At 43.4% G+C, this 25,588-nt stretch overlaps 1 protein-coding gene across 1 annotated transcript in view; it reads left to right on the top strand.

Annotated features, from left to right (window-relative positions):
- LOC118361196 (activin receptor type-2B) overlaps window positions 1-24,513 on the top strand; it is a 71,438-nt gene extending 46,925 nt beyond the window's left edge. The window contains exons 3-11 of the mRNA XM_052483778.1: window positions 1,589-1,695; window positions 12,389-12,537; window positions 14,087-14,233; window positions 14,360-14,503; window positions 18,290-18,438; window positions 20,031-20,145; window positions 21,843-21,981; window positions 22,181-22,311; window positions 22,479-24,513. Coding sequence (XP_052339738.1) covers window positions 1,589-1,695; window positions 12,389-12,537; window positions 14,087-14,233; window positions 14,360-14,503; window positions 18,290-18,438; window positions 20,031-20,145; window positions 21,843-21,981; window positions 22,181-22,311; window positions 22,479-22,673 — 1,276 coding nt within the window. The 3' untranslated portion in view covers window positions 22,674-24,513. The remainder of the gene's footprint in view (window positions 1-1,588; window positions 1,696-12,388; window positions 12,538-14,086; window positions 14,234-14,359; window positions 14,504-18,289; window positions 18,439-20,030; window positions 20,146-21,842; window positions 21,982-22,180; window positions 22,312-22,478) is intronic.
- The last annotated feature ends 1,075 nt before the right edge of the window (window positions 24,514-25,588 follow it).

Raw genomic sequence — 25,588 nt, 5'->3', positions numbered from 1 at the left:
GTGAGACACGTGGACATGGGGTTTAAATGATCAACTTGGAAAGAATGAACATTGTTGTGTTTTATAGTGTTGAATGAGAAGAGCCAAGGTAACATAAAGGGCTTTTGTTTCGGGGTATTTAACCAGAGGTTTTCTACAAGCTCAATGTTAAAGTTGCGTGAGTTCTCACCATGAAAAGGCTGTGTATGAAACCATTCCCTCATCGAGACTGCCAGTGCGAAAGTGGGCCAGCAACAATGACTGATCTTGAAACGCAACGCCAGCAATCCCAGGTTGCTTAAACTAGAGGTCGTCACTTCTTAAAATAGCAGACGAGCAGATCCTCTGGTGCATGTTGGAAATACCAAACGTCGAAGTGTGTTGAGTGACGGGCTTAAGTTGAAAAGCTTTTTTGAAACGCCCGAGACTGTTGAAGACGCCCGAGACTGTTATAGATTAGACTTGGGAAAAGACATGTTATCTTGCCACCACCGGTGAGGAGGTCCGTCCTGTTCTGAATGAACTGTGCAACATATAGTGGGGCAAAAAAGTATTTACTCAGCCACCAATTGTGCAAGTTCTCCCACTTAAAAAGATGAGAGAGGCCTGTAATTTTCATCATAGGTACACTTAAACTTTGACAGACAAAATGAGAACCACATTGTAGGATTTTTAATGAATTTATTTGCAAATTATGGTGGAAAATAGTATTTGGTCACCTACAAACAAGCAAGATTTCTGGCTCTCACAGACCTGTAACTTCTTATTTAAGAGGATCCTCTGTCCTCCACTCGTTACCTGTATTAATGGCACCTGTTTGAACTTGTTATCAGTATAAAAGACACCTGTCCACAACCTCAAACAGTCACACTCCAAACTCTACTATGGCCAAGACCAAAGAGCTGTCAATGGTCTTTAAAATCTCAATCTTCAAATTTGCGTCATGATCACAACCATCCTACTGTTGGGAGTTGGTGTTCATATCGGGACAGCTTGAGGAGACTCCTCCACTTCGCCCGGGCCCCCTTCCAGTGTTGTCAGGGTCGACTGGCTGGCCTCGCCATTGGCTCTGGCTCTTTGAGGAGAGAGGACACTGCCCAATGATCCGCCAGGCTACCACATCGCTGACCCGGGCCGATGTGCCCGGCGCCCCATCAGCAGTATGATGGCGACACTGCCAGTCCTCTCCCTCCTCCTCCTCCTGTCCTCCACAGTGGTCAAGAAGTCAATAGTGTGAGCGCTTCATGGCGACGGATGGGAACGGAAGGAGGAGCTAAGGGTTAGTTAGGTGTCAGAGCAGGTCATAGGCCCTAATTCTGTTTCCGGGTCGTGTTCATTAGGGTACACAGTGGCAAAGCTTTTCTGAACGTCTTGCATCGGAAAACGGTATTAAAACAGCATTTTTTTATTGAGCAGTTTCTGGTAGAACCTTCCTGTTTCACTGCTTTTTATAACGTAACTTCCCTTCTGAACACGACCCGGCGTAGGGAATAAACACAGGCCCTATTAAGCACTGAAGTCAGCAGAAAGCTGAGGCGCTCCCTTCTCTACTCTAGACTAAAGCGTTTCCCTTTGACGGTCGCTAAAATGTTGTCTTTTGTTTTCTCAGGCAAGAGTGTGTGGCGACAGAGGAGAATCCTCAGGTCTTCTTCTGTTGCTGCGAGGGGAACTTCTGCAACGAGAGGTTCACCCACCTGCCCGAAGTCAATGGACCAAGTAAGTAGACCTATAGGACGCCGTCTCTTTGTTACATCCATAGAAAATGGATCCGGCCGCCGGTCCACCCAACACAGAACACGGAGTTGAGTAGTAACATCTCTTCTAATTATTATATTTCTATGGCAAGGCTACATCTCAATTGCAACGTTCACTCCCATACTCAGATTTCAAGGGCTAGTCAGATGTACAGTTTATATTGACCTGTATCTGAATGGGCTTTTGTCGTCATTTTGGAGTATTTGATTTTCCCAATCACTGCTTGCTCCATTTGTTTCAGAGCAAATATCATATGCTTTGCTATAGTATCGTACTATTATGATATCTTGGTTTGTTATCTTGGTATTCCAACCCCTGGCTGGTGTGAAGTGAAACGCAGTAGGTTGATATTATATTTGACATCGGTGTAAAACCTATACCAGCTGTAAGTTGGTATATGTTGAGTTGGAAGCTCCGCGGGCCTCACCCAGGGTTAACTATTGACTTTGTTCCTAAACGGTCTTCACAGAAGGGAATTGTAGGGTCTTAAACATGACGGACTGAAATGTGAAAGATGCCACGAGTATTGAATTGCAGACTGCAAGTCTTGAAAAGGTAGGGGCAATTCTGCCCAGGATAACAGCACAAAAATGATATTATTGAGAACACAGACATCCAGGCAGCAAACCTTTTTGTCCGTTGAAGTCAAAGCAGGGCTTAAAGGAGAAAACAATACTGTACCTACCTATTCATATACCTACCTAATACTGTACCAACCTATTCATATACCTACCTAATACTGTACCAACCTATTCATATACCTACCTAATACTGTACCTACCTATTCATATACCTGCCTAATACTGTACCTACCTATTCATATACCTACCTAATACTGTACCTACCTATTCATATACCTACCTAATACTGTACCTACCTATTCATATACCGACCTAATACTGTACCTACCTATTCATATACCGACCTAATACTGTACCTACCTATTGATATACCTACCTAATACTGTACCTACCTATTCATATACCTACCTAATACTGTACCTACCTATTCATATACCTACCTAATACTGTACCTACCTATTCATATACCTACCTAATACTGTACCTACCTATTCATATACCTACCTAATACTGTACCTACCTATTCATATACCTACCTAATACTGTACCTACCTATTCATATACCTACCTAATACTGTACCTGCCTAATACTGTACCTACCTATTCATATACCTGCCTAATACTGTACCTACCTATTCATATACCTACCTAATACTGTACCTACCTCTTCATATACCTACCTAATACTGTACCTACCTATTCATGTACCTACCTAATACTGTACCTACCTATTCATATACCTGCCTAATACTGTACCTACCTATTCATATACCGACCTAATACTGTACCTACCTATTCATATACCGACCTAATACTGTACCTACCTATTCATATACCGACCTAATACTGTACCTACCTATTCATATACCTACCTAATACTGTACCTACCTATTCATATACCTACCTAATACTGTACCTACCTATTCATATACCGACCTAATACTGTACCTACCTATTCATGTACCTACCTAATACTGTAGCTACTTAATACTGTAGCTACTTAATACTGTAGCTACTTAATACTGTAGCTACTTAATACTGTACCTACCTAATAATGTACCTACCTAATAATGTACCTACCTAATACTGTACCTACCTATTCATATACCTACCTAATAATGTACCGACCTAATACTGTACCTACCTATTCATATACCTACCTAATACTGTACCTACCTATTCATATACCGACCTAATACTGTACCTACCTATTCATGTACCTACCTAATACTGTAGCTACTTAATACTGTAGCTACTTAATACTGTAGCTACTTAATACTGTAGCTACTTAATACTGTACCTACCTAATACTGTACCTACCTATTCATATACCTACCTAATACTGTACCTACTTAATAATGTACCTACATATTCATATACCTACCTAATAATGTACCGACCTAATACTGTACCTACCTATTCATATACCGACCTAATACTGTACCTACCTATTCATATACCGACCTAATACTGTACCTACCTATTCATATACCGACCTAATACTGTACCTACCTATTCATATACCGACCTAATACTGTACCTACCTATTCATGTACCTACCTAATACTGTAGCTACTTAATACTGTAGCTACTTAATACTGTACCTATTCATATACCTACCTAATACTGTACCTACTTAATAATGTACCTACATATTCATATACCTACCTAATAATGTACCGACCTAATACTGTACCTACCTATTCATATACCGACCTAATACTGTACCTATTCATATACCTACCTAATACTGTACCTGCCTAATACTGTACCTGCCTAATACTGTACCTGCCTAATACCTGCCTAATAATGTACCTACCTAATAATGTACCGACCTAATACTGTACCTACCTATTCATATACCGACCTAATACTGTACCTACCTATTCATATACCTACCTAATACTGTACCTATTCATATACCTGCCTAATACTGTACCTGCCTAATACTGTACCTGCCTAATACCTGCCTAATACTTTACCTACCTATTCATGTACCTGCCTAATACTGTACCTACCTAATACTGTACCTATTCATATACCTGCCTAATACTGTACCTGCCTAATACTGTACCTGCCTAATACTGTACCTGCCTAATACTGTACCTGCCTAATACCTGCCTAATACTTTACCTACCTATTCATGTACCTGCCTAAGACTGTACTTGCCTATTCATATACCTACCTAATACTGTACCTACCTATTCATATACCTACCTAATACTGTACCTACCTATTCATGTACCTACCTAATACTGTAGCTACTTAATACTGTAGCTACTTAATACTGTAGCTACTTAATACTGTACCTACCTAATAATGTACCTACCTAATAATGTACCTACCTATTCATATACCTACCTAATACTGTACCTACTTAATAATGTACCTACATATTCATATACCTACCTAATACTGTACCTACCTAATAATGTACCGACCTAATACTGTACCTACCTATTCATATACCGACCTAATACTGTACCTACCTATTCATATACCTACCTAATACTGTACCTATTCATATACCTACCTAATACTGTACCTGCCTAATACTGTACCTACCTAATACTGTACATGCCTATTCATATACCTGTCTAATACTGTACCTAGCTAATACTGTACCTACCTATTCATATACCTGCCTAATACTGTACCTACCTATTCATGTACCTGCCTAATACTGTACCTACCTATTCATGTACCTGCCTAAGACTACCTGCCTGAGATTCTACCTAGCTATTCATATACCTGCCAAATACTGTACCTGCCTAAGACTGTACCTGCCTGAGACTGTACCTACCTATTCATATACCTACCAAATACTGTACCTGCCTCATACTGTACCTACCTAATCGTGTACCTACCTAATACTGTACCTGCCTAATACTGTACCTGCCTAAGACTGTACCTGCCTCAGACTGTGCCTTCCTAAGACTGAACCTAGCTATTCATGTACCGACCTAATACTGTACCTACCTATTCATGTACCTACCCAATACTGTACCTACCTAATACTGTACCTACCTAATACTGTACCTACCTAATACTGTACCTACCTAATACTGTACCTACCTATTCATATACCTGCCTAATACTGTACCTACCTATTCATATACCTACCTAATACTGTACATACCTATTCATATACCTACCTAATACTGTACCTACCTATTCATATACCTACCTAATACTGTACCTACCTATTCATATACCTACCTAATACTGTACCTACCTATTCATATACCTGCCTAATACTGTACCTACCTATTCATATACCTACCTAATACTGTACCTACCTATTCATATACCTGCCTAATACTGTACCTAACTATTCATATACCTACCTAATACTGTACCTACCTATTCATATACCTACCTAATACTGTACCTACCTATTCATATACCTGCCTAATACTGTACCTACCTATTCATATACCTGCCTAATACTGTACCTACCTATTCATATACCTGCCTAATACTGTACCTGCCTAATACTGTACCTACCTAATCATGTACCTACCTAATACTGTACCTGCCTAATACTGTACCTACCTATTCATATACCTACCAAATACTGTACCTACCTCTTCATATACCTACCTAATACTGTACCTACCTATTCATGTACCTACCTAATACTGTACCTACCTAATACTGTACCTACGTAATACTGTACCGACCTAATACTGTACCTACCTAATACTGTACCTACCTAATACTGTACCTACCTATTCATATACCTACCTAATACTGTACCTACCTAATACTGTACCTACCTATTCATATACCTACCTAATACTGTACCTACCTAATACTGTACCTACCTATTCATATACCTACCTAATACTGTACCTACCTAATACTGTACCTACCTATTCATATACCTGCCTAATACTGTACCTGCCTAATACTGTACCTGCCTAATACTGTACCTGCCTAATACTGTACCTGCCTAATACTGTACCTGCCTAATACTGTACCTGCCTAATACTGTACCTGCCTAATACTGTACCTGCCTAATACTGTACCTGCCTAATACTGTACCTGCCTAATACTGTACCTGCCTAATACTGTACCTGCCTAATACTGTACCTGCCTAATACTGTACCTGCCTAATACTGTACCTGCCTAATACTGTACCTGCCTACCTGCCTAAGACTGTACCTGCCTAAGACTGTACCTGCCTAAGACTGTACCTGCCTAAGACTGTACCTGCCTGAGACTGTACCTGCCTGAGACTGTACCTGCCTAGTACTGTACTTGCCTAGTACTGTACCTGCATAATACTGTACCTACCTATTCATATACCTACCTAATACTGTACCTACTTAATAATGTACCGACATATTCATATACCTACCTAATAATGTACCTACCTATTCATATACCTGCCTAATACTGTACCTGCATAATACTGTACCTACCTATTCATATACCTACCTAATACTGTACCTACTTAATAATGTACCGACATATTCATATACCTACCTAATACTGTACCTACCTAATAATGTACCGACATATTCATATACCTACCTAATACTGTACCTACCTAATACTGTACCTACCTAATAATGTACCTACATATTCATATACCTACCTAATACTGTACCTACCTAATAATGTACCTACCTAATACTGTACCTACCTATTCATATACCTGCCTAATACTGTACCTACCTATTCATATACCTACCTAATACTGTACCTGCCTATTCATATACCTGCCTAATACTGTACCTGCCTTATACTGTACCTGCCTAATCATATACCTGCATAATACTGTACCTACCTATTCATATACCTACCTAATACTGTACCTGCCTATTCATATACCTACCTAATACTGTACCTGCCTATTCATATACCTGCCTAATACTGTACCTGCCTAATACTGTACCTGCCTAATCATATACCTGCCTAATACTGTACCTACCTATTCATATACCTACCTAATACTGTACCTGCCTAATACTGTACCTGCCTAATACTGTACCTGCCTAATACTGTACCTGCCTATTCATGTACCTGCCTATTCATGTACCTGCCTAATACTGTACCTGCCTAATACTGTACCTGCCTATTCATATACCTGCCTAATACTGTACCTGCCTAATACTCTACCTGCCTAATACTATACCTGTCTAATACTGTACCTAGCTAATACTGTACCTACCTATTCATATACCTGCCTAAGACTGTACCTGCCTAAGACTGCACCTGCCTAAGACTGCACCTGCCTAAGACTGCACCTGCCTGTAAGACTGCACCTGCCTAAGACTGCACCTGCCTAAGACTGTACCTGCCTAAGACTGCACCTGCCTAAGACTGCACCTGCCTAAGACTGCACCTGCCTAAGACTGCACCTGCCTAAGACTGTACCTGCGTGCAGACTGCACCTGCGTACAGACTGCACCTAATAGACTGCACCTGCGTGCAGACTGCACCTGCCTAAGACTGCACCTGCCTAAGACTGCACCTGCCTAAGACTGCACCTGCCTAAGACTGCACCTGCCTAAGACTGCACCTGCCTAAGACTGCACCTGCCTAAGACTGCACCTACTTATTCATGTACCTACCCAATACTGTACCTACCTATTCATATACCTACCTAATACTGTACCTACCTATTCATATACCTACCTAATACTGTACCTACCTATTCATATACCTACCTAATACTGTACATACCTATTCATGCACCTACCTAATACTGTAGCTACCTATTCATATACCGACCTAATACTGTACATACCTATTCATATACCTGCCTAATACTGTACATACCTATTCATGCACCTGCCTAATACTGTACCTACCTATTCATATACCTGCCTAATACTGTACCTACCTATTCATATACCTACCTAATACTGTACATACCTATTCATGCACCTACCTAATACTGTACCTACCTATTCATATACCTACCTAATACTGTACCTACCTATTCATATACCTGCCTAATACTGTACCTACCTATTCATATACCTACCTAATACTGTACATACCTATTCATATACCTACCTAATACTGTACATACCTATTCATATACCTACCTAATACTGTACATACCTATTCATATACCGACCTAATACTGTACCTACCTATTCATATACCGACCTAATACTGTACCTACCTATTCATATACCTGCCTAATACTGTACCTACCTATTCATATACCTACCTAATACTGTACCTACCTATTCATATACCTGCCTAATACTGTACCTACCTATTCATATACCTACCTAATACTGTACCTAACTATTCATATACCTATCTAATACTGTACCTACCTATTCATGTACCTACCTAATACTGTACCTACCTATTCATGTACCTACCTAATACTGTACCTACCTATTCATATACCTGCCTAATACTGTACCTGCCTAATACTGTACCTGCCTAATCCTGTACCTACCTAATACTGTACCTGCCTAATACTGTACCTACCTATTCATATACCTACCCAATACTGTACCTACCTCTTCATATACCTACCTAATACTGTACCTACCTATTCATGTACCTACCTAATACTGTACCTACCTAATACTGTACCTACCTAATACTGTACCTACGTAATACTGTACCGACCTAATACTGTACCTACGTAATACTGTACCGACCTAATACTGTACCTACCTAATACTGTACCTACCTATTCATATACCTACCTATTCATATACCTACCTAATACTGTACCTACCTAATACTGTACCTACCTATTCATATACCTACCTAATACTGTACCTACCTAATACTGTACCTACCTATTCATATACCTGCCTAATACTGTACCTGCCTAATACTGTACCTGCCTAATACTGTACCTGCCTAATACTGTACCTGCCTAATACTGTACCTGCCTAATACTGTACCTGCCTAATACTGTACCTGCCTAATACTGTACCTGCCTAATACTGTACTTGCCTAATACTGTACCTGCCTAATACTGTACCTGCCTAATACTGTACCTGCCTATTCATGTACCTGCCTAATACTGTACCTGCCTAATACTGTACCTGCCTAATACTGTACCTGCCTAATACTGTACCTGCCTAATACTGTACCTAGCTAATACTGTACCTACCTATTCATGTACCTGCCTAAGACTGTACCTGCCTAAGACTGTACCTGCCTAAGACTGTACCTGCCTGAGACTGTACCTGCCTAAGACTGTACCTGCCTAGTACTGTACTTGCCTAGTACTGTACCTGCATAATACTGTACCTACCTATTCATATACCTACCTAATACTGTACCTACTTAATAATGTACCGACATATTCATATACCTACCTAATACTGTACCTACCTAATACTGTACCTACCTAATAATGTACCTACATATTCATATACCTACCTAATAATGTACCTACCTATTCATATACCTGCCTAATACTGTACCTGCATAATACTGTACCTACCTATTCATATACCTACCTAATACTGTACCTACTTAATAATGTACCGACATATTCATATACCTACCTAATACTGTACCTACCTAATACTGTACCTACCTAATAATGTACCGACATATTCATATACCTACCTAATACTGTACCTACCTAATACTGTACCTACCTAATAATGTACCTACATATTCATATACCTACCTAATACTGTACCTACCTAATAATGTACCTACCTAATACTGTACCTACCTATTCATATACCTGCCTAATACTGTACCTACCTATTCATATACCTACCTAATACTGTACCTGCCTATTCATATACCTGCCTAATACTGTACCTGCCTTATACTGTACCTGCCTAATCATATACCTGCATAATACTGTACCTACCTATTCATATACCTACCTAATACTGTACCTGCCTATTCATATACCTACCTAATACTGTACCTGCCTATTCATATACCTGCCTAATACTGTACCTGCCTAATACTGTACCTGCCTAATCATATACCTGCCTAATACTGTACCTACCTATTCATATACCTACCTAATACTGTACCTGCCTAATACTGTACCTGCCTAATACTGTACCTGCCTAATACTGTACCTGCCTATTCATGTACCTGCCTATTCATGTACCTGCCTATTCATGTACCTGCCTAATACTGTACCTGCCTAATACTGTACCTGCCTAATACTGTACCTGCCTAATACTGTACCTGCCTATTCATATACCTGCCTAATACTGTACCTACCTAATACTCTACCTGCCTAATACTATACCTGTCTAATACTGTACCTGTCTAATACTGTACCTACCTATTCATATACCTGCCTAAGACTGTACCTGCCTAAGACTGTACCTGCCTAAGACTGCACCTGCCTAAGACTGCACCTGCCTAAGACTGCACCTGCCTAAGACTGCACCTGCCTAAGACTGCACCTGCCTAAGACTGCACCTGCCTAAGACTGCACCTGCCTAAGACTGCACCTGCCTAAGACTGCACCTGCCTAAGACTGCACCTGCCTAAGACTGCACCTGCCTAAGACTGCACCTGCCTAAGACTGCACCTGCCTAAGACTGCACCTGCGTGCAGACTGCACCTGCGTGCAGACTGCACCTGCGTGCAGACTGCACCTGCCTAAGACTGCACCTGCCTAAGACTGCACCTGCCTAAGACTGCACCTGCCTAAGACTGCACCTGCCTAAGACTGCACCTGCCTAAGACTGCACCTGCCTAAGACTGCACCTGCCTAAGACTGCACCTGCCTAAGACTGCACCTGCCTAAGACTGCACCTGCGTGCAGACTGCACCTGCGTGCAGACTGCACCTGCGTGCAGACTGCACCTGCGTGCAGACTGCACCTGCCTAAGACTGCACCTGCCTAAGACTGCACCTGCCTAAGACTGCACCTGCCTAAGACTGCACCTGCCTAAGACTGCACCTACTTATTCATGTACCTACCCAATACTGTACCTACCTATTCATATACCTACCTAATACTGTACCTACCTATTCATATACCTACCTAATACTGTACATACCTATTCATATACCTACCTAATACTGTACATACCTATTCATGCACCTACCTAATACTGTAGCTACCTATTCATATACCGACCTAATACTGTACATACCTATTCATGTACCTAGCTAATACTGTACCTACCTATTCATATACCTACCTAATACTGTACCTACCTATTCATATACCTGCCTAATACTGTACCTGCCTAATACTGTACCTACCCAATACTGTACCTACCCAATACTATACCTACCTATTCATATACCTACCCAATACTGTACCTACCCAATACTGTACCTACCCAATACTATACCTACCTATTCATATACCTACCCAATACTGTACCTACCCAATACTGTACCTACCCAATACTGTACCTACCTATTCATATACCTACCCAATACTGTACCTACCCATTAATGTACCTACCTAATACTGTACCAACCTATTCATATACCTACCTAATACTGTACCTACCTATTCATATACCTACCTAATACTGTACCAACCTATTCATATACCTACCTAATACTGTACCTACCTATTCATATACCTACCTAATACTGTACCAACCTATTCATATACCTACCTAATACTGTACCTACCTATTCATATACCTACCTAATACTGTACCTACCTATTCATATACCTACCTAATACTGTACCTACCTATTCATATACCTACCCAATACTGTACCTACCCAATACTATACCTACCTATTCATATACCTACCCAATACTGTACCTACCCAATAATGTACCTACCTAATACTGTACCTACCTATTCATATACCTACCTAATACTGTACCAACCTATTCATATACCTACCTAATACTGTACCTACCTATTCATATACCTACCTAATACTGTACCTACCTATTCATATACCTTTCCTAATACCGTACCTACCTAATCCTGTACCTAGCTAATACTGTACCTACCTAATACTTTACCTAGCTAATACTGTACCTACCTAATACTTTACGTAGCTAATACTGTAGCTACCTAATACTTTACCTTGCTAATACTGTAGCTACCTATTACTGTTCTCCCGCTCCTCTCGGTAACACTGTGTTCTCTCTGTCCCTCTCTCTGTCCCTCCAGTGATCAAGCCGCCTCCCCCCACGCCCACCCTACTCAATGTGCTGGTCTACTCACTGCTGCCTATCACCATGCTCTCCATGGCCCTGCTGCTGGCCTTCTGGATGTACCGCCACCGCAAACCACCCTATGGCCACGTGGACATCAACGAGGTCGGACAGTTTCCCCCGACCATCTCCTTCGCTCTGTCTCGTTCAGTTTTGCTTCCCGTCGCTCTTCTGTACTCGTCTTTGAATTAATGAATTTATTTGAAACATTTAAAATGCGTGCCGACTTACTTCAGCCAAGTACATCAATACTACACACAAAAAAGTCATTGAGGGTTAAAAACACAAACTCAACACTTATGTCCATTGTGGTCCTCCTGTCTGTCAGTGGTATTGGCTCTCTCTGTCTGTAGAGATATGTAGCTGTTGAATTATCTTATGTGGTTCCACCTCTTTCCTGTTTGTGGTTTTTCACTCCTATTCTTTCACTTCCTCGCTCTTTTATCCCTTCTTCTTCGGAGGCTATCTTGTTAGCAGCCCCTAAGCTACCGTGCTTCTAGATGACCACCGCCATCTAGAGGTAGTCGGCTGCCACTGCACTGTGATATAGGTCCCTCCTATAGGACCACTGCCCTGTGATATAGGTCCCTCCTATAGGACCACTGCCCTGTGATATAGGTCCCTCCTATAGGACCACTGCCCTGTGATACAGGTCCCCCCTATAGGACCACTGCCCTGTGATATAGGTCCCTCCTATAGGACCACTTCCCTGTGATACAGGTCCCCCCTATAGGACCACTGCCCTGTGATATAGGTCCCTCCTATAGGACCACTGCCCTGTGATATAGGTCCCTCCTATAGGACCACTGCCCTGTGATATAGGTCCCTCCTATAGGACCACTGCCCTGTGATACAGGTCCCCCTTATAGGACCACTGCCCTGTGATACAGGTCCCCCCTGTAGGACCACTGCCCTGTGATACAGGTCCCCCCTGTAGGACCACTGCCCTGTGATACAGGTCCCCCCTATAGGACCACTGCCCTGTGATACAGGTCCCCCCTATAGGACCACTGCCCTGTGATACAGGTCCCCCCTATAGGACCACTGCCCTGTGATACAGGTCCCCCCTATAGGACCACTGCCCTGTGATACAGGTCCCCCCTATAGGACCACTGCCCTGTGATACAGGTCCCCCCTGTAGGACCACTGCCCTGTGATACAGGTCCCCCCTATAGGACCACTGCCCTGTGATACAGGTCCCCCCTATAGGACCACTGCCCTGTGATACAGGTCCCCCCTGTAGGACCACTGCCCTGTGATACAGGTCCCCCCTATAGGACCACTGCCCTGTGATACAGGTCCCCCCTATAGGACCACTGCCCTGTGATATAGGTCCCTCCTATAGGACCACTGTGATATAGGTCCCCCCCTATAGGACCACTGTGATATAGGTCCCCCCTATAGGACTGTTAGTATATTGCTGGTAGTATATTAGTGTTAGTCTTTAGCATGTGTAGAATCTTGGGCTTATTTGTTTTTCTTAAAGTTAAACTGTTTTGCAACAGAGTATTATAGAAGTCGTAAGTGTGTTGTGAGCCGCACTCTGTGCTCATAGGCTTGTTGAATGTAGGCTTGTTGGCTTGTTGGCTCATAGGCTTGTTGAATGTAATGTCCCAGGGTTTACCTGTACTGACCTGAACTATTTATCTATCAGGATCCTGGCCTAGTTCCCCCTCCTTCCCCCCTGGTGGGGCTCAAACCCCTGCAGTTGCTGGAGATCAAGGCAAGGGGGCGCTTCGGCTGCGTGTGGAAGGCCCAGATGATGAACGAATACGTGGCTGTCAAGGTCTTCCCCATTCAGGTAAGTGGCTGAAGCGTTGATGTAATGTTCCCTCTGTTTGTGTACCCTCTGAAGCGTTGATGTAATGTTCCCTCTGTTTGTGTACCCTCTGAAGCGTTGATGTAACGTTTGTGTGTCCTCCCACAGGATAAGCAGTCGTGGATGAATGAGCGGGACGTGTTCCTCACGCCGGGGATGAAGCACGAGAACCTGCTGCGCTACATTGCGGCCGAGAAGCGCGGGACCAACCTGGAGATGGAGCTGTGGCTCATCTCTGAGTTCCACCACAGGGTGAGGAGGAGGAGTAGGGAAACGGGGGTGGAGGGAGAGGTGTTAAGGCGCTAGGTTCTCTAACATCTCATCTGGTCTGGCTTGACTGCATCAAATTGATATAAAGAAGCTATCTAGCTACACTAGCCAGCAAAGCTGGCCAGCTAGCTAGCTAACAAGGCTAATTGTGGCTATTTTGCTGCGCTCCTTGTCTACAACAACTCCATTCATCTTAAACAACAGCCTACCTGTTGATTGATCATTGCAGCCTACTCCTTCTCATTTAGCCAACTTAATTCCGTGATTGAAATTCCAGTTTGCGTTGATTTGAAATCTCCCACTTCACTTTCTACACATGTAGCCTCTGACTGTAGCGCCACTGTCATTGACTGACAATAACAACAAGCTACAGGCATGAAATGTGTGTAGGTTACCGGGCACTACTTTTTTATGGGGCGCACTCAGAAAAAAAAAAAAAATGTATACAAATGTTGAATGTCATGGTGTACCCTAAGCCTTGCCATTAAAATAGGCATGTGTGTATGAGACATAAACTGAGACACAAACTGAACAAGTTCCACAGACATGTGACTAACAGAAATTGAATAATGTGTCCCTGAACAAAGGGGTGATCAAAATCAAAACTAACAGTCAGTATCTGGTGTGGCCACCAGCTGCATTAAGTACTGCAGTGCATCTCCTCCTCATGGACTGCACCAGATTTGCCAGTTCTTGCTGTGAGATTACCTGTTACTTGCTGTTACCCCACTCTTCCACCAAGGCACCTGCAAGTTCCCGTACATTTCTGGGGGGAATGGCCCTAGCCCTCACCCTCCGATCCAACCGGTTCCAGACGTGCTCAATGGGATTGAGATCCGGGCTCTTCGCTGGCCATGGCAGAACACTGAGATTCCTGTCCAGCAGGAAATCACGCACAGAACGAGCAGTATGGCTGGTGGCATTGTCATGCTGGATGGTCATGTCAAGATGAGCCTGCAGGAAGGGTACCACATGAGGGAGGAGGATGTATTCCCTGTAACGCACAGCGTTGAGATTGCCTGCAATGACAACAAGCTCAGTCCGATGATGCTGTGACACACCGCCCCAGACTATGACGGACCCTCCACCTCCAAATTGATCCCGCTCCAGAGTACAGGCCTCGGTGTAACGCTCATTCCTTTGATGATAAATGCGAATCCAACCTTTTGAAAGTCCTGTCTGGTCCAGCGACGGTGGGTTTGTCCCCATAGGCGATGTTGTTGCCGGTGATGTCTGGTGAGGATCTGCCTTACAATAGGCCTACAAGCCCTCAGTCCAGCCTCTCTCCGCCTATTGCGGACAGTCTGAGCACTGATGGAGAGATTGTGCGTTCCTGGTGTAGCTCGGGCAATTGTTATTGCCTTCCTGTACCTGTCGATGCTGTTTCGGTGTGCCGATCCTGTGCAGGTGTTGTTACACATGGTCTGCCACTGCGAGGACGATCAGCTGTCGGTCCTGTCTCCCTGTAGCGCTGTCTTAGGCGTCTCACAGTACGGACATTGCAATTTCTTGCCCTGGCCACATCTGCAGTCCTCATGCCTCCTTGCAGCATGCCTAAGGCACGTTCACGCAGATGAGCAGGGCATCTTTCTTTTGTGTTTTTCAGAGTCAGTAGAAAGGCCTCTTTAGTGTCCTAAGTTTTCATAACTGTGACCTTAATTGCCTACCATCTGTAAGCTGTTAGTGTCCTAACGACTGTTCCACAGGTGCATGTTCCTTAATTGTTTATGGTTCATTGAACATGCATGTGAAACAGTGTTTAAACCCTTTAGAATGAAGATCTGTGAAGTTAATTCGATTTTTACGAATTGTCTTTGAAAGACAGGGTGCTGAGTTTATATAAACCACACTCACTCTACCGGTCAAAAGTTTTAGAACACCTACTCATTCAAGGGGTTTTCTATATTTGTACTTTTTTCTACGTTGCAGAATAATAGTGAAGATATCAAAACTATGATATAACACATGGAATCATGTAGTAAGTGGGAAAAGTGGAAAACAATTCAAAATATATTTTTTAGATTCTTCAAAGTAGCTACCCGTTGACTTGACAGATTTGCACACTTTTGGCATTCTCTCAACCAGCTTCACCTGGAATGCTTTTCCAACAGTCTTGAAGGAGTTCCCACATATGCTGAGCACTTGTTGGCTGCTTTTCCTTCACTCTGTGGTCCAACTCATTCAAAACCATCTCAATTGGGTTGAGGTTGGGTGATTGTGGCGGCCAGGTCATCTGAAGCAGCACTCCATCACTCTCCTTCTTGGTTAAATAGCCCTTACACAGCCTGGAGGTGTGTCTTGTGTCATTGTCCTGTTGAAAAACAAATGATAGTCCCACGAAGCGCAAACCAGATGGGATGGCGTATCGCTGCAGAATGCTGTAGTAGCCATGATGGTTAAGTGTGCCTCAAATTCTAAATAAATCAGACAGTGTCACCAGCAAAGTACCTCCACACCACCTCCTCCATGCTTCACAATGGGAATCACATGTGCGGAGATCATCTGTTCACCTACTATGCGACTCATATGACCAAATGGCAGATTTCCACTGGTCCAATGTCCATTGCTCGTGTTTCTTGGCCCAAGCAAGTCTCTACTTCTTAATAACGGTGTCTTTTAGTAGTGGTTTCTTTGCAGCAATTCGACCATGAAGGCCTGATTCACGCTATCTTCTCTGAAGGGTTGATGTTGAGATGTTTCTGTTACTTGAACTCTGTGAAGCATTTATTTGGCCTTCAATTTCTGAGTCTGTTACCTCAAATGGACTTATCTGCAGCAGAGGTAACTCTGGGTTTTCATTCCTGTGGTGGTCCTCATGAGAGACCGTTTCAGCATAGCACTTAATGGGTTTTTACAACTGCACTTGAAGAAACGTTCAAAGTCCTTGAAATGTTCCGCATTGACTGACCTTCATGTCTTAAAGTAATGATGGCCTGTCGTTTCTCTTTGCTTATTTGAGCTGTTCTTTCCATAATTTGGACTTGGTCTTTTAAAAAATAGGGCTATCTTCTTTATACCACCTCTACCTTGTCACAACACAACTGATTGGCTCAAACATATTAAGAAGGAAAGAAAATGTACTTTTCACAAGGCACACCTGTTCATTTAAATGCATTCCAGGTGACAAAAGATCATGAAGCTGGTTGAGAGAATCCCAACAGCAAAGCTGTTATCAAGGGTGGCTACTTTGAAGAATCTCAAATATAAAATATTTTTACTTCATGATTCCATATGTGTTATGTCATAGTTTTGATGTCTTCACTTCTATTCTACTATGTAGAAAAACATTGTTTAAAAAAAAACTTGGAATGAGTAGTGGCGTCCAAGCTTTTCACTGGTACTGTATACTATATATAGACCCTTTGACCTTTTGGTTGTTTGGCTATTCAAATAACTATGCCCATCCCCTACCCGAGAGGTATTGCCTTTTTATTTCCCTCGCTGTTGAATTTTCAATTCCGCAAACGTTGTTTTGCTACAGTTTAATAGCACTCGATTTGACAGGCCTCAGTGGCTGGCCTTCATTGATCTCGGACAATAAACTATGTATGAATGATAGCAACCCTGTCTCTGCGGTCAAATACTTATATTTTCCCCAGTTCAATCATTGAAAAGTTATTTAGTGTGCTCTCGGGATGTCTTACTTTATCTTGTTGTTAACAGCTCCACTTCTCACTTTCTTTTTTTCTCTCTCTCGTGCTTCCTTTCTCTTTCGCACTCTCTCGCTCTCTCTTGTTCTGTCTGTGTCTGCCTGTGTGTATACTCCAGGGCTCCCTGACAGACTATCTGAAGGGGAACGCGATCAGCTGGACTGAGCTGTGTCACATCTCTGAGACCATGGCCTGCGGGCTGGCCTACCTGCACGAGGATGTTCCTCGCTACAAAGGAGAGGGACCCAAACCGGCCATTGCTCACAGGTAAGGGCACACGAGGTCAGCACTGGTTTGTGTGAGAGAGAATGCGAGACATTAGACTTGGGGTCTGGTTTGAGCAGCGTTTCTGATTTCTCAATGACCTATTTGATAAGTTAAGGTAATCCTATACCGTAGCAATGATTATGCTACATTTTTGTTCACATTTTTGTTCACTCTGCGGGCCCCTGTGTCGTACAATCCGGAGAGATCTATTCTTGAGGGCATCTTATCTTTTAACACCACTCAAACCTCTTGACTGCAATTTTATTTGACCGCAGGAAATCAAAATTGTTTACACTTTATGCCATTGGGAAAACACTTTCAACATTCAGTATAAGTCTAGACAGGACCGTTCCCTGTGTCTCTCATGTCTGATTTAAACTGTGCTATAAGTCTAGACAGGACCGTTCCCTGTGTCTCTCAGTTCTGATTTAAACTGCTATAAGTCTAGACAGGACCGTTCCCTGTGTCTCTCAGTTCTGATTTAAACTGTGCTATAAGTCTAGACAGGACCGTTCCCTGTTTGCAGCGGGTCTCTCAGTTCTGATTTAAACTGTGCTAAAAGTCTAGACAGGACCGTTCTGTGTCTCTCAGTTCTGATTTAAACTGTGCTATAAGTCTAGACAGGACCGTTCCCTGTTTACATCGGGTCTCTCAGTTCTGATTTAAACTGTGCTATAAGTCTAGACAGGACCATTCTGTGTCTCTCAGTTCTGATTTAAACCGTGCTATAAGTCTAGACAGGACCGTTCCCTGTGTCTCTCAGTTCTGATTTAAACTGTGCTATAAGTCTAGACAGGACCGTTCCCTGTGTCTCTCAGTTCTGATTTAAACTAAGCTATAAGTCTAGACAGGACCGTTCCCTGTGTCTCTCAGTTCTGATTTAAACTGTGCTATAAGTCTAGACAGGACCGTTCCCGGTGTCTCTCGGTTCTGATTTAAACTGTGCTATAAGTCTAGACAGGACCGTTCCCTGTGTCTCTCAGTTCTGATTTAAACTGTGCTATAAGTCTAGACAGGACCGTTCCCTGTGTCTCTCAGTTCTGATTTAAACTGTGCTATAAGTCTAGACAGGACCGTCCCTGTGGGCAGCGGGTCTTTCTTCTTTATTTGTGTGTAGTTCATGATAAGACCGATCATGACAAAGGGCCAACTGATCCCAAACCAGTTGTGGGGCCAATCCTATCTCTCTCTAAGCCAGGGTTATTCAATGAAATACTATATGGTCCTTTTCAGGACACCAGGCAAGGAAACTCGCAGGCCAATCACTGATGTTAATTGAACTGGTAGAAAAGAAAACCAGGGTCTTGTTCAGTGGGCAGGCAACGTTTTGAAATGGGGAGGTAATACCTGAACTTGTCTGATAAGAAAACGCAGTTCTGTTTTCTGCCGCAACAGTTTTTCCTACGTTGTGCCCTACTAAACATGACCCAGTTTTGCCCTCGAGCCATATAGTTCAATAGCCCGGCTGCTGTGTCGTTCAATAGCCCTGCTCTACACCATCACTGACCCCCCGTCCCCCCGTCCTCTTTTCCTTCTCCCCACCATCACTGACCCCCCCCCGTCCCCCGTCCTCTTTTCCTTCTCCCCTCCAGGGACTTCAAGAGTAAGAACGTGATGCTGCGTACGGACCTGACGGCCATCATCGGAGACTTTGGGCTGGCGGTGCGGTTCGAGCCGGGCAAGCCCCCAGGGGACACTCATGGCCAGGTGAGTGAGTCACCATCAGTCTGGCCCAAATGGCGCCCCGTTCCCGATTTTAGTTAACTACTTTTCATCCATAAACAGGAATCAGTGAGCTATTTCTGACAAGTAAATCGATCCTACTATCTATGAACATAGACCATTATCTTGCTTTAAAGATCATATTAACTATGAACAAAGAACATCATGGAGACACTGCTTTAACTGCTTTACGAACTAAACTCAGGGAAAAAAAGAAATGTCCTTTCAGCAAATGTAATGTGTAAATATGAACATAAGATTCAACAACTGAGACAAACTGTACAAGTTCCACAGACATGTAACTAACAGAAATTGAATGTGTCCCTGAACAAAGGGGGGGTCAAAATCAAAGTACCAGTCAGTATCTGGTGTGACCACCAGCTGCATTAAATACTGCAGTGCATCTCCTCCTGAAGGACTGTACCAGATTTGCCAGTTCTTGCTGTGAGATGTTACCCCACTCTTCCACCAAGGCACCTGTAAGTTCCCGGACATTTCTGGGGTGAATGGCCCTAGCCTTCACCCTCCGATCCAACAGGTCCCAGACGTGCTCAATGGGATTGAGATCCGGGCTCTTCGCTGCCCACGGCAGAACACTGACATTCCTGTCTTGCAGGAAATCACGCACAGAACGTGCAGTATGACTGGTGGCATTGTCATGCTGGAGGGTCATGTCAGGATGAGCCTGCAGGAAGGGTACCACATGAGGGAGGAGGATGTCTTCCCTGTAACGCACAGCGTTGAGATTGCCTGCAATGACAAAAAGCTTGTTACACCGAGTATAGGCCTTGGTGTAACGCTCAATCCTTTGACGATAAATGCTAATCCGAATTCGAGACAAAACGGCGGCTCGTCAGTGAAGAGCACTTTTTGCCAGACCTGTCTGGTCCAGCGACGGTGGGTTTGTGCCCATAGGCGATGTTGTTGCTGGTGAGGACCTGCCTTACAACACGCCTACAAGCCCTCAGTCCAGCTTCTCTCAGCCTATTGCGGAAAGTCAGCACTGATGGAGGGATTGTTCGTTCCTGGTGTATCTCGGCCAGTTGTTGTTGCCATCCTTTACCTGTACGAATGTACCGATCATCTGCAGGTGTTGTAACACGTGGTCTGCCACTGCGAGGACGATCAGCTGTCCGTTCTGTCTCCCTGTAGCACTGTCTTAGGCGTCTCACAGTACGAACATTGCAATTAATTACCCTAGCCACATCTGCAGTCCTCATGCCTCCTTGCAGCATGCCTAAGGCAAGTTCATGCAGATGAGCAGGCACTTTGGGCATCTTTCGTTTTCGTGTTTTTCAGAGTCAGTAGAAAGGCTTCTTTAGTGTCCTAAGTTTTCATAACTGGGGCATTAATTGCATATCCTCTGTAAGCTGTTAGTGTCTTAACAACCGTTCCACAGGTGCATGTTTATTAATTGTTTATGGTTCATTGAACAAGCATGGGAAACAGTGTTTAAACCCTTTACAATGAAGATCTGTGAAGTTATTTGGATTTTTACGAATTTATCTTTGAAAGACGGTCCTGAACAAGGGACGTTTCTTTTTTGCTGAGTTTATGAACAAAAAACATAATGGAGACACTGTTTTAAAGCTCATGTACTCACGCAACATGGAAAAGGAAGTGCGTGAGTCTGTGAGAGCGTGTAGGGGACCTAGTCTGACAGTGTCTTGTCCGTTGTGCAGGTGGGTACCAGGCGCTACATGGCGCCGGAGGTCCTGGAAGGGGCCATTAACTTTCAGCGGGATGCCTTCCTCAGGATAGACATGTACTCCATGGGCCTGGTGCTGTGGGAGCTGGTGTCGCGCTGCAAGGCGGCTGACGGTGAGTCACACACTAACACCCAAACGCACACACGGGATCATACTTGCTGATTTATCGTCAATTGGAATCAGGCTGAAAACGTTTAATGCAGTGTAATTGACAAATTAGTACACATGAATGTTGATAGCTTGTGGGTAATGACGTAGCATAGCCTGTTGGGGTTCCATGCTAAGATGTTGCTGTTGTGTTGTATGGTCAGGCCCAGTGGATGAGTACATGTTGCCGTTTGAGGAGGAGATCGGTCAGCACCCGTCCCTGGAGGACTTACAGGAGGTGGTGGTCCACAAAAAGATGAGGCCGGTCTTCAAGGACTGCTGGCTCAAACACGCTGTGAGTATGCCAGCTCTGTCTCCAATGCAGAGAGCAGTGGGTCAATAGTGGGATGTCCTTACAGCAGTATAGTTTTAGATTCACATTTCCCACAATATGTCACCCTACCTGCAACATGATGGTTAGTTAAGTGCTGAGATGTTCCTGTCCTCTGATGTGTCTCGCAGGGCCTAGAGTCTATGTGTGAGACGATAGAGGAGTGCTGGGACCATGACGCCGAGGCGCGGCTTTCGGCCGGCTGCGTGGAGGAGCGCATCTCGCAGATCCGCCGGCTGACCAGCCCCCCTACCTCAGACTGCTTGGTCTCCATGGTTACCTCTGTCACCAACGTGGACTTGCCACCCAAAGAGTCCAGTATCTGAGCCCCAACCTCGTCCTACCAACACCCACCCACCCACCCAACGCAGAGCGACAACATGCAAGCAAACAAAACAGCCGTGTCTTGTTCTTCTTCAGCTTCAGCCGATCTCAGAAGAAGAAAAAACATGAATGCAGCTGCTGTTTTATCCTGACATCTTTTTTTACATTTTTATTGTTATTTTCTTTCCAATCGGATCAATATTACCAGCACACTTCTTCTCTACTGTGTTTTTATCAAGAGAGGACAAGAAAAAATAATTACATAAACTAAATTGACATCTCAAAAGTGCATTCAGGTGCCGACTTATGAATGCTGACAAGGTGCAGGTACCTCAACCGTTTTCAGCTCTCAGCCGTTTATTTGGGTTTAGTTTATTCCTCTTTCTGTCTTCTGGACAGGATTGCCTGTGACAAAACCAACCAACTAAGCAACCATCTACCATGTTGGACAATACATCAATGCTGCAAAAACCTTATATGAACATTAAGACTTACACACAACTAACCTTCCTCAAGGGATTTTAGTTTTCAGAAAACTTTTCCTTTTCCGACAGCGTGCTATACAAACCTTCGGAACTCACGGGTGTCTCTAGAACACAGAGAAAAGTGGAAGGCAACTGGACTCGTTTCATTTTGGATTTGGCTATGTTCACACTGGTGACTCTGAATGGGGTTGACTATAGCAAATGGCTTGCTTCCCACAGCATCTGGATAGTGCATTTTGTTTGGTACGGAGCTACTTCTCAGGTAACCAGTCTCAAGGGGGCAGGAGATTATGATTAAAGGTGATATCGCAATGCGTCCCGTAAAGTAGAGCGAGAGCCACATCCGCTGCCTTTGATGGGTAGGGTGGGGGCAGACTTTGGTGAGAGGGGCTTTTCTGACATGGTTCAAACCTTTTTAGCTGAGATGAAAATGGTCTAAACATTGAAGGTGCCCAAACAAACCACAAAAACATCAATAGGTGCAAGACCATGGTGAAGATTTGTATGCATTTCGGGTGTGAGAATGAATGCGTGTGTGTATGCTTGTGACTATTTGTGCAGTGAGAGTGACTGAATGTGTAGCGGAGAGGGATGGAAATTAAGACCATGAAAAAAAGTTTCAGCCGTAAACAGCTGAAGATGAGTTAAATGGTTTCCTTTTTTTTGTTGTCTTTTTGTTCTGTTATTTCTTCATATTTTGTTTCAGTGAGTGTATTGGACATTGGGAGCTAAGGACCTAGACTATCCACAGAAGGCCCATCTTAGGCCTCAGCAAAAGCCTATATTCTTCACTAGTGTCGAGAGGGAGGGCAGAGTACAGTTGAAGCGCCACTGCCTGGTACCTTCGTTATTTACCTCTTTCACACATGGACCAAACTTAGAGTTTTGACCGGGTAGGTCCTGCATTGTAGAAAGGTTTTCGACAGGGCACCAAGCGTAACAACCAATTTTAAACTTCACTTCATTCAGATTGGTTACACGTTCTCGTTCATTAGAAGAGAAAAGTGACACGCAACATTTCCGTATGCCATAATGTAACAGTGAATGTCTACAATGCTGCTGTTTCAGCTCAAAGATGAATATGTGTTCCATCCCCCCCCCCCCTGTGCATTACATATACAAGTCTCAGTAGATTTAACTAAACGTACGTTGGTGGGGATGACAAGGCTTCCGATGTGAAAGAGAACAACACAAACAATAAAATCGAGTATAAATAAGTCAGAAAACTAAAACACAAAAAAATATATATATTGTTCATGAACCACAGACCACCTCAAACCAGAAATACCTCAGATTTTTCAATGTATATGAGTTCTGTTATATATTTTGTTAGTTGTGTTGACTTGTAGTAAGTATGTTTTAATGTGATTTTTTTTTTTGGGGGCTTTTGTGATTAAGGAATTTTGGAGGATAAAATGTACCATTTCATGTTGTATAAATGAAAGAAAATCTTGTAAATAGCGCTATACAGTTGTAGAATTCTACCTATATACAGTATGACACCTGAGCATTATTCATCATCTGCTAACTTCTCCCAACTTGTATTTTCCTTTCCGTTACCTGAAGGGTCATTGAACCTGTATTTGTTTTTTCCTCCCAAAAAACAAATATCCACCATCATAGTGTCTGACCTGTAATATTTTTGCATACCCCACGATATACGCTACAAAAGTATGTGGACACCGGGTCGTCAAACATCTCATTCCAAAATCATGGCCATTAATATGGAGTTGGTCCCCACCTTGCTGCTATAACAGCCTCCACTCTTCTGGGAAGGCTTTCAACTAGATTTTGGAACATCTATGCGGGGATTTGCTTCCATTTAGCCACAAGAGCATTGGTGTGGTCGGTTTTCCAATTAATCTCAAAGGTGTTCGACGGAGTTGAGGTTAGGGTTCTGTGCAGGCCAGTCAAGTTCTTCCACACCTATCTCAACAAACCATTTCTGTATAGACCTCACTTTGTGCATGCGGGCATTGTCATACTGAATCAGGAAAGGGCCTTCCCCAAACTGTTGCCACAAGTTGGAAACACAGAATTGTCTAGAATGTCATTGTATGCTGTAGCGTTAAGATTTCCCTTCACTGGAACTAAAGGGCCTAGCCCGAACCATGAAAAGCAGCCCCAGACCATTATTCCTCCTCCAAACTTTACAGTTGGTACTATGCATTCAGGCAGGTAGCGTTCTCCTGGCATCCACCAAACCCAAATTCGTCCGTCGGACTGCCAGATTGTGAAGTGTGATTTATCACTCCAAAAAACGCGTTTCCACTGTTCCAGAGTCTAATTACGTCGAGCTTTACACCACTCCAGCCAACACTTGGCATTTTTCATGGTGATCTTAGGCTTGTGTGTGGCTGCTCGGCCTTGGAAACCCATTTCATGAAGCTCCTGACGAACAGTTATTGTGCTGACATTGCTTCCGGGGAGCT

The sequence above is a fragment of the Oncorhynchus keta genome, chromosome 28 (genome assembly GCF_023373465.1).
Source record: "Oncorhynchus keta strain PuntledgeMale-10-30-2019 chromosome 28, Oket_V2, whole genome shotgun sequence".
Classification (NCBI taxonomy): Eukaryota; Metazoa; Chordata; class Actinopteri; order Salmoniformes; family Salmonidae; genus Oncorhynchus; species Oncorhynchus keta.
This window is presented reverse-complemented; position numbering and strand designations above follow the sequence as displayed.